Below are 17644 nucleotides of genomic sequence, written 5' to 3'. Positions count from 1 at the left end.
AAGCTAAAGTTAACAGGGCATTTCACGTGTCAGGTAACTGTAGTTTTAACATAATGCATCAACAAGGGGCTCTTTACTAGACTATCTTGACTTGACAGAACTAGGATGACCGGGGTCTCCATGTGACCTGCAACAGCCTGAAAACCGCAGACCTAATTTCCAGGAATCATCGCCTGGAAACATGCATGAAAATGCAGGAACAAAACATACAACTGAAAAATCTAAACTACCATGGTTTCACTGAACCGTCTGCTAGAGCCTCTCGCAGACATCAGCGGTCCTCCCGCAGGTCAGAGGGCTGAGACGGGCTGTAAAAGAGAAGGGAGGAGCTGTCTCAGACAGCACCGGGCACTGGACTGCTTTGGAGTCACGCAGAATACACCTGGCGACCGTCAGTCTCTTCTACCGCCACATGTTTCTCTGATACTGCTCCTAAGGTATAAATTCACCATTTTTTACTCCCCTATTTAGAATCACTAATTAGGGTGGATTAGGGTCGGCGTCGGGCTACATTTCACGTTTTTTATGCTTACATTCGCGTGATGTCTACAATCTACTAGAAACAACATTTGGGACTATGGTGCTTTGCTGTAGTGCTGGATTTTTAAATACCTCCATTTCAGATTTTGCATGTCAAATAAGTCAAACATTAAAATAAGAAAAACAATATAAATAATTAGATCTTCAAAAGATGTTACTATTCATATTAAACTAATTTCAGCGCTGATCATAAAACGTCATCTGAAAGATACAAGCTGTTGTAATTTTGTACAGACACGTAACGAAAGTATCACGAGATTCTTTTCTGTTTTTCTGTTTTGTTCCTAGGTAACAGTGAAGGCCGTATCCGGACTCATAAGAGACGGTTTGCGAACATGCCCGGGACATGTCTCACCATCAGCACCTCGCCCACTTTAACTTCCTCCAGAATGGAAACAGAAAGTCCCTATGTAGCCGAACTTGCTGTGATCACGTGTTTCCCCGGGCGTAGAGACGATGACTCGCTTGCTCGGTTTAAATACAGTCGCTTCCCGTCCCAGAGCAGCACACTTCTGGAGTCGCACTACCTACTGCTGAAGCGAGCGCGTACTTTCACCTCGGACTGCACTTACTCAGGTACGGATCCTCCTTCAACTACCTGGCATTTTTCTTTTATTCTAACAAAACGGGCGTGAATTGCATTTCAGTTCCTTGTCTCTCTCTCTCTCGTGTGTGTGGGGGTTGCATTCTGTTCATGAATAAGAATGCATGTTTTTTTTTTGCGTTTTCGATTAAATGTGTATGATTTGATTATCTTGAACACTTCCCTGACGGCGAATACCAACAAGTGCCCTACTGTCTGCGTTAGCCGTCTGATTCTAATTACTGTTACAGCAGGAAGCAATCAAAGCCTGGCACAGCATGCGGAAAGGAGAACGAGCCTGTCCATAATCCTGTTGTAAATGTTTTGCTAATTGTTATTGCTTGAGGAGCACTAGTCTTTCGATTCAGTAAAGCTCATCAATCTGTTGCTACAGCGAGTCTTTTATAAAATTCCGTGATTCGAAATGTAAGCTTTACAGTACAAAGTACAGGCTTCAAATCGATGAAGTGTCAAGGGTCAGTTCCAACACCAGTAAAACTAAGTATTGATGATTATTCAGCCAAAATCTGATAGCACTTGATTACCTGTTTTTTCATTTTGGATACAAAAATCAGGGATATTATCATCAGTTGCTGGTGAAGGAAAAATTCATATTTATTTTGCCATCACCTTCATTTCAAAGCAAATTACAAGAACAAAAGTTGTGAAAAGAAAAATATACTGCAGCCTGTACAGGTGGAAACATGTTAAATCACGTGCTGGTGATGAGGATAGAAATCACTGTCTCAGCACACCTAGAAAGTTTTGCCAAATATGAGGTCACGTGATCTGCAAAAAACGAAGTTGCAGCTGGCTGTGGTGTTCAGGGAGTTGCCTGATTGCCTGTCCGCTCAGAGCCTGGGTGTGCCTGGTGGGTTAGTCTTTCACACAGAGTGAGAGTTTGTAGCTGGGCCGGGTGACACTCATCCTTGGCGTCTAGAGCTGGGGGTGCAATATTTTGTTAATTTGTTATTTACTGTACCGATACAAATAAAACATGTCCCTTTAAATTAAGGGGAATTTAAATTACAAAGAGGTTAACCATGCTCATCACACATCACTTTATTAGCCCTATACAATTTCTTGCATTAGGAATTCATCTTTTTGCATACCCCAGCTTGCTCTCCATAAGACACAGACAGGGAGAGAGAAGCTTGGGGTCAGAGCACAGGGTCAGCCATTGTACATCGCCCCTGGAGCAGTTGGGGTTAAGAGCCTTGCTCAGGGGCCCAACAAAGTAGGATTCCTCTGCCGGCTGCGGGATTTGAACCAGCAACCTTCCAGCCAAAGGGACAGATCCTTAGCCACAGAGCCACCGCATGTTAGTTTTAAATGAAGTGCTATAAATGGCCTTTAAAATCCCCTGAATTTTAGTTGTCAGCAATTAGATGGATTAAGTTGACACACAGCTCAGGTCCTACAGAAAACTAGAGTTTCACACAAAATCCCCAGGTAGGCCCAACTGAGGAACCAAGAAAAAACAGGCTCTTCACTCCCTCTATATCAGCATTACCTACCTATCACAACCCTCTCCTCACACTGAGGGGGTACCTGTCAGCCGTGTCTCGATGCAAAACTCAGTTTGGATGCTCCCATCCAGTGCACTTCAGAGCTCCTTAGGGCTCCAGGGTCTTGTGGTCTCCTGCCCACTCTGAGCTCAAGAGGAGAGCAGGACCAGGACTCATTGATGTTGCTTGGGATGGCCAATCCCTCGATCTTTGCAGCTACTGGGGCATTGGGAGTGTCTCATTCTTGCAAAGCAACAGAGGTATCCAGGGGGGTCCCAACATCTCTGAAGCTCTTCTGGATACTGCTCGGGTGGATGTGTTGTGCCAGGAGCATTTTAAATTTTCTGTTTAAACCAATTGTGTATTTCCAAGTACTAGGTTTCACAACTGCTGGGCCGAAAAATAGATTACTTAAGAAATAAAAGGCATTGTTAAACTATCATGAAAATAGATCTGAGTGGAATGGTCAATTCTGCTTCATGAGAACTTTGATCCTTTTTATCTCCAGGTAAAGTGTTCCTGTACCTAGCGTTGCTGAAACATGGCAGCTCCCAAGGTAGAACGTAGCAGCTCTACCCCTGCGAGCGACAAGCGCGCCACTCAGAAGAGCACGACTACAGCAAAGATGGGCATCCCGGGCTCTGCTCCCTCCAGAGGGACGACAGATGCCGCAAGACCTGCGGACAGGCCCTCCTCAGCCAGAACCTCCCAGGCACAAAGGGGTGCCCGTGGCCCTGCCAGAGGGCAAGTAGCCAGGGGCACTGAAACAAGAGGGTCTGGGAAAGGTCCACTGGCCAGAGATGCTGGAGAATCACCCAAGAAATCTGCCTCAAAGACTGCTGTCCCCGCCAGCAATGGAGCCCGCAGTGCAGCAGCCCAGGGTGACAGTGCTGAGCAAGTCCCTAGGAAGAGCGCAAACCCAAAGACACCCCCCATCCCCACACACACCGGCAAATCTTCCAGCCCGCCGTCAGGACCCCCACCTGATCAGGCACTGGCTGACAAGATGGGCCAACTCAAAGTGGCAGCTGTAGAAGAAGAGACGCGGGGCCAGAGGGAGAACCCACTCTGGTTTCAGTGGCGTCAGAACCGCATCACGGCGTCCGTCACCCACCGTATTGCCAACTGCCGCTTTGTGAATGGGCGCAGCAGCGAACCGCCACGTTCCTACCTCCAAATGGTGACGGGCTCTGGCTCGGGGGTCCGAACACGCGCCATGAGCTGGGGCATCGAAAATGAGCGCATTGCCGTGGAGATTTACCGAAAGAAGAAGAGCAGGGCACTGGGCCGGGAGGTCAGTGTGCGTGACTGTGGCCTCTTTATCGATCCCTACCGCACCTGGCTAGCCGCGAGTCCCGACGGAATTGTATTGGATTCGGAAACCGGGGAGGAGCTGGCCTGCCTGGAGGTCAAGTGCCCGTACAAACACCGGGACCACACGGCGAGCCAAGCCTGCCAAGACCCCGACTTCTGCCTGAGACAGGATGGCGAAGGTTATCGCCTGAAAACAAACCACAGCTATTACACACAGGTTCAGTGCCAAATGGCTGTGGTAGGTCTGCACACCGCCGATTTTGTGGTGTACACTCCCCGTGAGACGGTCATCGTTCCCGTGGAATTCGATCCCATTTTCTGGAGAGAGACTGTGGCCAAGCTGGAGATGTTCTACACTGACGCAGTGATTCCACAACTGCAGAAGAATGAACTTCCTGTGGCAGTCCGAGAGGAGTAACTGGGGGACCCATCCTTTGGCAGCAGCTAGCTTAGCATTGAGGAGGAGTGGGTGCTTAAATACGTTTCTCAAATTACTTCTGTGTCTAGGCTCGTCACCCCAAGAACACCCATAGCAAATCGGTACTGGTGCAGAAACCATGCCAGGAGCAGGAGCCTCCTGCACAAACCTTGGTACAGGTGACAGAGTGGAGCAGGGAAAACTGCTGCACTAGGCATTTAGACAATCTAACTCTCCACTCTAACAGGGGTAAATTCAAATATTAACTGGGTAAAACTGCATGCGAAAAGAACTCACTTTGCAAAGACGAGTCACCATTGTGTTCTAATGGTGCCTGCAGCTTGTGGGACAAGTCTTAAGAATGAAATGCCAAACAAGACCAAATCTTCTCCATTTCTTCTCCAAGGGCATGTTACAATCACAAGGTTGATATACGAGTGATCTGCTATCTGAAAACCAATAGGGTTACATCTGACATTCTCTGATAGGACAGCTCTAATGCAAGTGGGCCCAACAAAGTCAAGGACATTTGCAAGAAAAAAGTGGCCAGGATCACTGCAGGTGAGCGTCTCCAACTTGACATATGTCTGCAGTGAAGCAGCTACCCCTGGCAAGCACCAGACGTAGAGAATCTCGAACCCAGGCAGGCCCATGACACTTCAAGGCTGTAGTTTGTGTTAGCCTGGGAGTGCCTTCTGCGGTCATTCAGCCTAAATATGACCATAATGTCTATGTCATCTTTCAAAGAAATGTGCTCAAGAAATAAAATGTATGAATTCTACTGTACTTGTTGTGGGTCATTTGTGCCACAGAGGTCAACTGACCCTGGCCCATTGCTTTATGGTGCTGGGGTCCTACCAGGAACCCAACTACTAAACTCACCTCTTTTTACCTCACTAACCTGAAAGTCAACTTAAGACTGACTGGCAGCAAAGAATTGAGCAGTAAAAAAACGGTTAAAAAAATCAACTTATATGGGCTTTGTGCTGGGATAATACACATCAAAACTAATGTAGACTTCAGCCTTACAGCTAGAACACTGTCCTTCAATGTACAAGCTGTATGTCTTTGAGACCAATGAGAACAGAAGACTATAATGATCTGTGCAGTGATACATTTCACCAGAAAAAAAGACAGCTAAATCAGGGTTGGGCTGGCTGTTCTCTTAGTGAACTCAGCTCACATTTTCTCAGCTCAGAACCTGACAGCCTTCAGGGCTGCTGAAGAGACTCCAACCACATCCTAGCTCTGGTTCCTCTGCGCACAGATGCAGACACTGGTCAAGTTCTGCTGAAGGAACAGCATGCACATACAAATATAATTGACAAAACCATAAAAACTTTTTTTTCTACACAGAGGCAGGTCTCCTCTGGCAATTGGTCACCCATTACATAGTCCTCCCAACTATGTAGGAATGCCCCAGACATTCGGTAAGCACCTTCTCCTCACAGTACAAATGCGAGACTCATACTCAAGCGCCAGAGAGCAGACAGCTTGACTCCTGATCCACGCACTCACACTCCAGTACCGCAGTGACTGGTTCCCCTGACTCCTGCTCCACACACTCGTACTCCAGTGCCGGAGAGACCAGACAGCGTGACTCCTGATCCACACACTCACACTCCAGTGCTGCAGACTGGACCGCCGACTCCTGATCCACACACTCACACTCCAGTACCGCAGAGACTGGTTCCCCTGACTCCTGATCCACACACTCGTACTCCAGTGCCGGAGAGAGCAGACAGCGTGACTCCTGATCCACACACTCACACTCCAGTGCTGCAGACTGGACCGCCGACTCCTGATCCACACACTCACACTCCAGTACCGCAGAGACTGGTTCCCCTGACTCCTGATCCACACACTCGTACTCCAGTGCCGGAGAGAGCAGACAGCGTGACTCCTGATCCACACACTCACACTCCAGTGCTGCAGACTGGACCGCCGACTCCTGATCCACACACTCACACTCCAGTACCGCAGAGACTGGTTCCCCTGACTCCTGATCCACACACTCGTACTCCAGTGCCGGAGAGAGCAGACAGCGTGACTCCTGATCCACACACTCACACTCCAGTGCTGCAGACTGGACCGCCGACTCCTGATCCACACACTCACACTCCAGTACCGCAGAGACTGGTTCCCCTGACTCCTGATCCACACACTCGTACTCCAGTGCCGGAGAGAGCAGACAGCGTGACTCCTGATCCACACACTCACACTCCAGTGCTGCAGACTGGACCGCCGACTCCTGATCCACACACTCACACTCCAGTACCGCAGAGACTGGTTCCCCTGACTCCTGATCCACACACTCGTACTCCAGTGCCGGAGAGAGTAGACAGCGTGACTCCTGATCCACACACTCACATTCCAGTGCTGGAGAGAGCAGACAGCGTGACACCTGATCCACACACTCACACTCCAGTACCGCAGAGACTGGACCGTCAACTCCGGTCGAATCCACTAATAGGGATTCCCCAGTCCTATTCTCAGTGTCGTTCTTCCTTAGGACTCAAGAATATTTCAAAAGCAGTTGCTGCTCTTTTGAAAGGTTATCTTCAATATACTTTAGTTCATCTGGTGCTGCACTACTAATCAGAGTTTTTCCAACTCCAAAGTTACTACAGCCTTTAATATAATCATGGCAAACCCCTGGACAGACGAACTAAGAAGGTGAGAGGCACTCTCAGTAATACCTGGAACCCCTGGCTATGAATGCATACTCTCTGCAATGTATAGTTCACTAATCTGTGTATAAAAATAATGTACCTCTTCTACATCCATCTATATGTACTGAAATAATATGGTGGGAGCTGCACATTGGTGGTGGTGAAGGGAAGTCCCCATTACCCATAAGGCTCTTTGAGTGGAGTGTCCAGGAAAGTGCTATATAAGTGCAATGGAGCCATGGTTAACTGGGAGCTCCAGAGTTCTAGTGCCGAGATTCTACCAATCCATTATTACAAAACGTGCTGCTTGTTCCTGGCCAGGCCTTCATATTAAATTCTTCAAACCTATACACAAACTCTACCACAGTGCACAATGATGCACAGAACACACTGACACTCGGGTCTAATGCTTTTAATCTAAGATCTTAAACAGCAATGTCAAATAATAGAGCAGAAAACGTGTACAAACTTCTGGATGGAGGAGTGATGTGTTTTCATTATGAAACGCCAGCCACTGTTGTAATGATGACATTGTGATCAGGTATGATCTCCTTGAGCATTAACGCAATTCTCAAATGCTGATGCACAGCCTCAGTCCTGATCAGCCCTGCTGTTCTGCCACTATTCCCGCAGAGCTGTAGCCCTCTGGCGAAAGCGAGCTGGTCATGGGCGACTCGGGTTAGGAGAAAAAGCTGGCCGTGAAGATCTCATTCTCTCTCACCCACGCTGCCTTCAGCCAGGCGGCCTTCAATCCTCCCATGGCCATGACCGTGCCCTTCGCAGACAGTGCATTTGTTAAACTCGCGTCATTTGTCAAGAATGTTTTAAAATCAACACTGGCAGTTTTTACTCCAGTACTGAACACTGAGCCACCTGGTGCTGTTATGAAATTGTTTGAATCCGTATTTTGTTAGCCTAAGGAATGCCACCATTCAATCAATTAACTTGTCAGTCAATAAAATAATTTAATCTGTTAGGGACATGAAACTCCAGCATCTTCGTTGTGTCTTTCTACCTCAGTGCTGCCTGAGCTGTGCTTGGCAGTGCGAGTAGTTGAGAGCTGGGCGTGATTTGATTGGCAAAGGTGTAGTCCGAGCTCCAGCTGAGCTGCACCACTCTCAGATACAGAGTTGTGCTCCTTCTCTCGCTGGTTTGGAAGATCGCGCCTCTTTTCAAGGCGGTATTAAACCTGCCGTCTCCTCCCCAGCAGCTGTATGTGAATGTGGGAGAGGAGGGGTTTGTGCAGGCGATTCTCCCCCCTACTCGCTGAAGCGCTTCCGCGGGCCGGTCCTGGCCCGGCTGGAGCGGCGGATCTCGTGCTTGGAGTCGCGGCAGCGCTGGCAGGTGAAGACGTCGGGCACGTTGCTCCTGCGGATCTTGGCACAGGACAGGTGCAGCCAGGTGCCGCACTCGCTGCACTCGATCATGGGCCGTCCCGCGAAAGGCTTCAGGCAGAAGCAGGTGATCAGATCCCAGGAGTCCTCCTCTGCGGGGCGAGAGATGAACGAAAGACACACACAAAAAAATGAGGATCAGGTAACATGAGAGAAAAGAGAGCTGCGCGTTTGGAAACAAATTGGAGACTCATGAATGATCTTGAAATTGCTGTATTTATCAGGTATCTTATGACCCAAAGAACATTTTTAAGAGTAAAGAATGAAACACAAGAGAACATTAGAGGAAACTAAAAGAAAATGCATTTAAAACAAAAAAAGAGACTTTTTCTACACAAAGGGTTGTGGGGGTCTGGAACTAGTTAACCAGCCAGCCTGTTGAAGACGATACCCTGGGTGAACGAGGTTCTTGGATCAATCAACTACAAGCCATTAAAGGATCTAGAAAAGCTAGATGGCCTCATTTCTTATTAGGCAGTCCAGCCTCACGATGAAATCCTAAAGAGAGGCAAAGACAGAGAAGGATGAGGCAAGGGGGACACGAGGACAGAGGGACGGTCAGTTACCAGAGCCGACAGCGGTGCTGCAGTCCCCAGGCCGCGTGTCCTGGTCTGTGTCACTGGCGCCCTGGTCCTGCGTGCTGCCGTCCCAGTCCGTGTGGTATCCAGTTTCCTGGTCCTCGGGCACGGTCCCCCTAGGTGTCCCGTCCATCACCAGCCTCAGGATGTCCGAGTTGCCCCTGGCAACACTCTCCCAGCTCGGCTCCTCATTCCCGGGCAGCTCTCCGCCCTTTTCAGTCTCCACCCTCCCCCTCTGTGCCTGTCCTTCCTGCCCGGCCTCCATCGGCCTCTCTCCTTCTCTCTGCTCCTCGCTCAGCCTGAGGCACACCCCGCTTCCTGGCTCTTTCCTGTCTTCCCTCTGCTGTCCGGACACATCGTCTTTCTCCTCCTCCTGCCATCCGGTGTCCGTGCTTGGCAAGGGTTTGGGCTGGTACACGACACTGAGATTCATAGGCTCCTCGATCTCCTTCCCGTCTGCTCTCTCCTGCACTGTATCGCTCCTGCTGGACCAGTCCCTGTAATCCCTAGAACACTGGACATTATTATGTAGGCTTATCTGGTGGACAGTACTGCAGCTTTTGTGGAAATGGTCTACACTCTGCATACTGGGCCAGTGTGGATTAATGGAATTGTGATCCTGCTCCTGCTCAGCTCTGCACTCCTGCTTACAGATGGGTGGTGCAGAGATCACAGAGACTCCACACTGAAAGCCTGCAGGAAGGCGAAGGCACAGAGGGGTTGGCATGGGGAGAGGTTTACAGTCTGCACTGTTTACAGAGTGCGACACACAAGTTATTCCCCCAGAACACAACTCGCTGCTGAGAAAGGTTCCAAGCTCTGCTTCCTCAAGTGTCTCCCCCCTCTCGGAGCCGACTGTCCCTAGTTTGACACGCTCTTGGGTGCTTGTATTTGTGGGGGGTCCCTGTTCCATTCTGGGTGGCTTGCGACCACCCACGCCGTTAGCCCTGTGGCACACCTTCCTCTTCCCCACTGCACTTGTGTGGTTCGTCTGTCTCCTCCTCTTCCCCTTTGTCTCGCCTTCTGTGCCATTTGCTGTAGGGTACGCCACCACCCTGGCGGGCAGTGGTGGCAGAGCAGAACCCCCTCTCCGGCGTCTAGGCCCCCCCTGGCGAGCCCGGGGCCCTTTGGCAGGCCAAGTATCACTGTGCAGATCACAGGCGGGCGAGGATGGCAAGCCATCACTGCCCCGCGGGCTGCCACTGCCGTTCTGCGGGCTCACGCTGCTCGGACACCACGGCTCCTGCAGGGGGAGACGGAGAGAAAGGTGGAAAACAGGTGATGCTCCCATTAAAACCAGGACTGCTCCCTCCCTGAAGAGTCAGCCCCACCAAGACACAATTGCTCAGATTGAAGCATAAATTACATGATCTAGCTTGCCTCCTTCCCATCCGCAAACCTATCACCTGCACTGCAGTGCTACATTTCCTGCTACATCAGAACAGAACAAGTCTTACTGCAAGCCTGATGTTCCAGTTGAATTACTGGAGCTTCATTTAACCGGAACGAGAGATCGAGATCTTTTTTTGCATGAGACCTAATTGTTGAGGCAGCAATAACAGTCTTACACTCTACTTCCCAACAATACAGCAACTTGAATAACAAATTTCCTTAAAAAGGGAACAATTATTTAAGGATATAAAAGCATTGAGTACAAGTACAATCAACAACAATAAAATCACCTGCCACGGCTTTAAAGCCTTCAAGTACTGTTAATTAGGCAACATGAAACAAGCAAGAGAGCAAAGTAAAGCCTTTTTACCAAGTACCTAATCTTTGAAATTGTAAACTGTAATGAGGTCATATTTGATAAGAACTTGGCTGGACTCTACAATTTTCCCCACTTCTCCAGGTCTACAGCAGGAGACGGGCTGGAAATTCAGAGAAGTGGTCTGATCCTCTAGAAGGCTTACCAGTTACATGCTAACGTATACTGTACATGTCACCTCCAGGGGATAGATAATTCCAAGATACTTTGAGAAGGCTCATACAGAGGCCTAAAATCAGCATCACAGTGGCATGTTTCCCCGTCTGCTTTTTTAACACAAACTTCACAAAAGCCTGGAGCAGGCAATTCCCGAGAGGATCCCACAGCAACGCAGGGAAAGCACTGAGAAGCTGGCAAGAGTTTTTAACGCTGCCCCGGCTGCCATCAGTTTGCCCTGTGAAGGCTCCTTCTCTCGTACCTCAGCAGGGCGAGGGATGTACCCAGCGTAGGCCAGCACAAAGCTGCAGAACTGCCTGAAGTCTTCCACTGTGCGTCGCCTCTTCACCGGGGCCTGCGAGGCGACAGCAGGAACAGTCACTGGGAGAGCCAGGTACACACAACAAGACACGCACAGTGACACAGGTATTCATATCACTCTGTCCCTCACAGCATTTCTCAGCACACACCTGCCCAAAATCAGGGAAGATGGCATGAAGCACATAGCGCCCGCGTTTTTCATCCAGGGAAGAGCCAGTATCTGGACATCAGCTGGAGGGGTTACAAGGAGTCTCATCTCTTTACTCTTTTACTAACAGTCAGGACAATTCCTCAGTCAAAACTGCGTGTCAATCCCAGCAGCACTTGCCAATGCGAGTGTCTGTGTCTGTGAGCGTCTGTTCTTAACAGGAGTGAGCACACATTTCCTCAAGAGGTAGGACTGCTGGGACCAGAACCACCAGGCTACAAGGAAAAATGGACCTATTACTCCCAACACACGTTCAGGAATATACAGGCATGTGGCGACAGGGTCAATTTTACTAAAATTGAATGAAAACACAAAGGGTGACCATAAAGATGGGACTGCCTACATATTATGTTGATTGGAACTCATGGTCCAGGAGAAAGAGCACCCAAGACCCAGTCTCACTCCTACCCCCCCACCCCACCCCAGTACTGACTGGGCCCAGTCTCACTCCTACCCTCCTGAGAGCTAAACCCAATAGTACAGTACAGCATAAGGGTTTCTGAAGCATGTGGCTGAGAGATCACCAGTGCTTTCAGGACAGATAAGCCCTGAACTGGGGCTGAAAGGTGGTTGGAGACCAAGCAGATCTGATTGGTTTGGGTAGTTCAGCCCTCCACTGTGGGCAGGAGCGGAGAGCACAGACACTGTGGAAGGAGGAGATCGGAGAGGGAGGGAGGAGGTGGAGGGAGAGATGACAGTCCGAGGCAGAGTGGTTGAGATGCTGGTAGTCAGGGACTATGGTTTTTCAGTCAGATGTGTCCAGCAATTGGGAGACAATGGGAGAACTGGAGCAGTGGAGAATCATGGGAGCAGTGGAGAGAAAAGAAGGCAAGATGACGACTGTGGATGAGCTGGAGAGGGTGGATGGTGTTGGCAGGGAGGGAGGGATTAAGAAGGAGCTACAGTAATCCAGGCAGGAGAGTACCTGCACCTGGACAAGGAGTTCTGTAGTTGGCAGTGTAGAGAAGGGTTGCGATGTTTTTGCACTGACTTTACTGAAATTCTTACAGAAGTTAAATCAGTTTCATTAAAATAAAATGTTCATTTTTCCTCTTTACATCATCGCAGTATGATTGCTCAGAGAATATCTCAGACCACTAGTGTATGTAGTGGTATGCCATTTGGCAAAACTAAAAAAAAAGATCAGAAGAACCTCATTTGCAGATATGCCACGAGTGGTCACTGGTGACGTGAGTAATCTAGTGGCTGGTGCAGTCATTGTTCTTTAACGTGCTTCCTCTATAACGCCATTTACAAGGAGACTTCTGCCTGCCATTATCCCCAAGAACATTTCAGACAGCAAACGATTTAACCAGAAAGACCAAGCTGTCGTGAGCGAACGACACAGGGTTTTGTGTCTGAAGAGTGAATTAAAAGGTCACTGAAATATTTAGCAGGTTGTGATCAAGTAAATAGCTAAATCCTGAAATGTATTTAGAAGAGTACAATAAAGAATCACAACTGCAAAGAGGGTAGTGTTGCAGTAATTGATGCGTTGTAAAAGCATCAAGAAATTGATCATGTTAAAAAAAAAGATGAGGACTGGTTATGGAAGCCTGCTGTGCCGCGGAGAAAAATTGTTTTGTGTTTACGAGATAATTTTGCGTTTCAATAACTGCGTTAAAACTCGATAATTACTTCGTCAACAATATTATCTATATGTATATTATTTTGCAAAATAAATCCAATAATAGTCCCATGCAAAGTAGCATTGTCTTTAACAACAGAAGAATAACCTCACATTCCTCTTTGTGGAAAGGAATCGACCTCTTGCATACACGAAGTAGAACCGTCTGTGAATAAGCATTCCCGGGTTACACGCGTTTTTCACATTTGCTGTAAGAAGCAGAAATGACAAACGAATACTCTACGTTTCTGCAGTTTCATAAGACATGTACGGTACATTGGTTTTTACCTCATCTTTAAACACCGAACACTGACTAACTTTACAGTAAGACTTACACCCACTGTTGGCTTACTGTTACTATTACTGTTGGTTGATCGTTGAAGCTTTAAGAACAGAAACCTCAAAAGCATATAGCCTATGCTTACATCACATACCTCTGAATTTGGAATTACACCGCAAACTGCAGGAAGCGAGTCATTTGAAGGGGGAAGAAACAGTATTTCTATGTCGGTTTGCACGGACACGAAAGTAAAGAGAGATACGGGAATGCCAAACAAAACGCAATGAACAATAATTCCAGGACTGCACACCCGCTGTAGCCAACCGAGTGATGCATTTATGAAGAGAGTCCTTTTGCTGGCGATGTTTTAGCATCACTATCTCATTTAACGCAAAAAAAAAATGTCCGAGCCGCTAATAAGATTCGGAAGGGGGCCAAAGCATTACAGAACAAAAGGGTATCCATTGTCTTTTGCGGAAACTCCATGATCGATACGTCACTCGACACAATTCGCCTGACCACAGGTCCGGGTGCGCTGGAACCGAGCGTCCACACCGCCGAACCCAGCCAGGTCCCACGAATGACTGACACCCTCGCAGTTTCACAGAAACAGCGTCGCGAAATTCATAAAACCCCTTTGTGTGAATTTTAGGGGGGGGGGGCGCGCACTCGCAGTATTTTCATTTAAGTAAGCTTTGGCTCGTCGACTGAAGATCAACCAGTGATAAAAGTAAACTCGTTAAATAAACAGTACTTAATCCGATTTCTAAAATGCACGTCTAAAAAGACCCATGATCCAGGAGAAGGGGGACTTTTTAAAGCCAAATGGTTTTTATTTTTGTTTTAAAACGTCTGTGCTTGTTGACCTGTGATCGCTACCTTTCCCCCACATTAGTGCGAGTCCGGAAAATCACGCTGCAACTCGCGGGTCCGGGCATTTCAGCAACACAATTCAATCTTAAAACAATTGTATCAACGCCGTACCTCTTTAAAAAAAAAAAGGAGCAAATCCAGGATGAGGGCTACCAGTGGAATGGGGGTGAGACAAGTGTCTGCGAGCTTGCAAACAGTCGTAAAACAGGTCCTTCGACAGACGTCTGAAACGAAACAGAACTTCCTCTTTCGCCCTCCACAGCTCAGTCTTCATCGCCCGGGCCAAGAGGCCGCGTCCACACCGGACGACTCCGCTGATATAAATACAATAGCGCGGACACGCACACACCTCTCGGACATCTCCCGTATCTAATTATTCTTTCTGCAAAGATGGCGACGGTCGCGCTTGCAACCTGTAGTGGTCGGAGTGACCACCGAAGAATGCGAAAGGAGTACAGGCGTCTTGTTCGCACAAACGACCCATCTCACCTGCGTTCCGCATGGAAGCGAGAGCCCCCTTACCACAGTACGCCAGCTTAACCGCCGTACTAAGCTCGCCTGCGTATCATGTATGAAGTGCCATCAAACTTTATTTTTGCGATGCAACGCGAATACAAAGAACAAGATCCGAGCGTGTCCGAGCTGGGGAAATAGTGCCCCTTTTTTTAAAACCCACATACCTCACAACCAGAAAGGGGGAGAAAACACACACACCCAACCACACTCCTCACCACCAGAAAAGGAGAAGTCGGCTCAATCTCGACCGCTCTCGCACAACAGTACCGTAAAAGCGACATCATCACCGGCATCTGCCACTGATGGGGTAATTAACATTAAACCACAGGTTCTTACCTCGGCTATCGTCTTCGGCTCCGGGACGGGACCTTGAAAAACAGCCGGAGAAGGAAAAAAAAAGACACTAGACTTGAGCAAACACCACTGAAAGCTGTGCCTCTAGCAGTCGGGCAAGCCGGGGGTAAGAGAAGAGAAGACTCTTCCCGCAACGATTACCGACAGAGAAAACGTCCATCTTAAATAACCGTCCGCTCCTGCAAAAGTATACTTTATTGTCTCCGAGGACAACAGAAAGTGAAAGGACGCAGCGCCAGAAACTTTTATTTTATCTGGGGTTTACGGGTTAAATCCCGCATGGATCGCGGTCGTCCGCTGCGCAGAGCCGGCCAGAATGACCTTAAACTCCCGGAGGCGCTTGGAGACGACACGGGAAAACGGCACTGAACTCACCGGTGCGGACCCCAGCTCCGGTGTGCGCTGACATCTCGCCTCAGTCGTGTTCCTCTGCCTTAGCGAGGGGTCCTCTTGCCCAGACATACACACGCACCGACCCCCTTCTGATCCACACAAAACAGGATCACTAGTAACAATGCATTCCAGAAACCCGGTGTGCGGTGCTGCGCCTCCTCTGTTATTTGAGTCCCATCCTCCTCTGTTTTGTCTTTTTCTCTCTTTTTCTCTTCTTTAACACCGTCTTTGGAAGATAAAAACTACACCCCAGGCGAGTGAAATAACTCCACTTTTGTGAGAGGTCGTAGCATTCTACCAGTGACATCACTCCGCCGAGCCGAACGAGGGGGGAGGGGGGATCATTGTTATAATCATATAATCTTTCAAAGAACAACACTCACACACGATAACAAATAATCCCTACTGATAAAGCCTGAACATATTTCTGTTCCAGTCATTCGTATCCTCTGCCACAGGATTGCTTCCAACGGCAATCATAAAAAAATAATAATTCCCATTGACACACGACTCCCCCCATTCTTCGCATCGAGTGTCCCGTCAGCTGGCGGAGTGCCACAACACTGGGAGATTCCTTGACGCTGTCGCGACGGCACTGACTGCGCTTTGGGGAGGTATGATGCGCACCTGGGCTGGTATTTAAAAACAAACACGCGAAACAAAGTTACTCTGTGATCAGTTTGTCTGTTCTCCGTGTCAAAACACTTTACGCGTTATAAGGCCGGGCGCTGAGCTTAGTTTGAGATGTGTAAGAAACTGAAACAGGACCGTTTCATCGTAATGGTCAAAAAATGTGTGCGGTTGCAGAAGCTGTGGTCTGTACTGCTCTACAGTTTTTATTTGTGATCTACGTTAGTTTTGAAGCGCTGGCCTTGCAGTTCAAGTCGAAACTGCCCTGCCTGGTATCGTATTGCCCACGCACCGAGCCGAGTGCGGATTTCTAGTCTTGTTTTGGTTTGGAAGTAAAAGTTTTTTTAGCAGGCATTCGCTTTACGAAATACTGCGCAGCACTGCTTGAATTAATAAATACCCGTTAAAGTGCTGTTCTAATTGCGTACCTTTTATTACGTATTGCAAGTCTTGATTAAGGATACCCATTGAAATACACTTTAAATGCTAATTTGAATGTAATGCGGTTATTGCAGTTTAATGTCTATTCGAGCCGACAGTCGTCTTGTATGAGGGCATAGATTTCGCAGTACGTTAAAACCATTCCAAAGCAAGACATGATATCAGATGTCGGTGCCCTGTTGCTGTCCTCTGGAAGTTTGCATTCCCTGAAATTATTTTTGTTTTTAGCAATGTGTGCCGTTAGAGACCGTGACATTTATTTCATTTTTCCGCCTCATCCTGCCTCGGGGCGCAAAGACTTCCCGTACGTTTCTCGGCCTCCGCTAACTCTGAATTAACGCAGAGTGAACATCTGATAGATGTCATATGAATAATGCTTTAAAAATGAATTACGTCGTTGAAAGTCGAGAGATCATTGGCTATCGCGGCCAACTGATCCCGCCAGAGAAGTCTGATCCGGGCAGCTGGGGGACGACCCACGCTTGATCCCACGATCACGGAGCTCCACCGGTGTTCGAGTGCGCGCTTTTACCGTGTGATCTACTCTGCTTCTCTAAACGGTCAGTTTAAGAAATAATTTAATTTCACTTACAGCTGTTCTTAAAACATCCTATTAACAAAGTATTACTCATCACAACTGAATTATTATTTTTGGGGTGTTGCTGCAGAACAAAGTGTGCAGGTAGTTAAATCCCAGGGTCTGGACCTGGTGTCTTCTGGAGGAAAAATAAGCCTGCATTTCTGAGCAGATCACAGGGGATCCAGTAACTCATCAGTTCCCACTGCTGATCCTTGAGACCCACACCCATTCCATTCAACTTCCCAGGTGTGTAGGAGGTTGTCTTTTCACCTTTCTGTTCCGACTTTTAAGACTCCAGCCTTTGAGTAGAAAAAAAAAACTTCCAAGTAAGTTCCAAACTTGGAACACAAACTTGGCGTTCCAAAAGCTCCAAACAAGAAGCAACTTGTTGGTTCAATTCAGGATTCATTTAAGTAAAGGGCTCAGCCACAATGAGAACCAGCCCGTGTGGGGATCCTCAGGACTGGGAGCCCCGTTATAATGAATGTGT

General features: G+C 48.2%; 2 protein-coding genes across 3 annotated transcripts; one reads left to right on the top strand and one right to left on the bottom strand.

The window, feature by feature from the left end:
• Positions 1–965: 965 nt before the first annotated feature.
• On the top strand, positions 966–5147 carry LOC148836658 (uncharacterized). The gene is made up of 2 exons (XM_088913432.1): positions 966–1116; positions 3140–5147. The coding sequence occupies exon 2, from the start codon at positions 3173–3175 to the stop codon at positions 4361–4363; it is 1191 nt and encodes a 396-aa protein (XP_088769558.1). The 5' UTR covers positions 966–1116; positions 3140–3172; the 3' UTR covers positions 4364–5147.
• A 2285-nt stretch (positions 5148–7432) lies between these two features.
• LOC148836657 (uncharacterized) lies at positions 7433–15781 on the bottom strand. 2 transcript variants are annotated; one of them, XM_088914878.1, is made up of 5 exons: positions 15486–15781; positions 15093–15124; positions 11194–11286; positions 8996–10250; positions 7433–8521 (listed from the first exon to the last, which is right to left on the bottom strand). In XM_088914878.1, exons 1-5 carry the CDS (start codon positions 15517–15519, stop codon positions 8295–8297), a joined length of 1641 nt encoding a protein of 546 aa, XP_088771004.1. In that variant the 5' UTR covers positions 15520–15781; the 3' UTR covers positions 7433–8294. The 2 variants fall into 2 exon arrangements, with proteins under 2 accessions (XP_088771004.1, XP_088771003.1); XM_088914877.1 differs by lacking the exon at positions 15093–15124 and having other exon boundaries at positions 15486–15674.
• Between the last annotated feature and the right edge of the window lie 1863 nt (positions 15782–17644).

This window comes from Atractosteus spatula, chromosome 4, assembly GCF_055471065.1.
Source record: "Atractosteus spatula isolate fAtrSpa1 chromosome 4, fAtrSpa1.hap1, whole genome shotgun sequence".
NCBI lineage: Eukaryota > Metazoa > Chordata > Actinopteri > Semionotiformes > Lepisosteidae > Atractosteus > Atractosteus spatula.
This window is presented reverse-complemented; position numbering and strand designations above follow the sequence as displayed.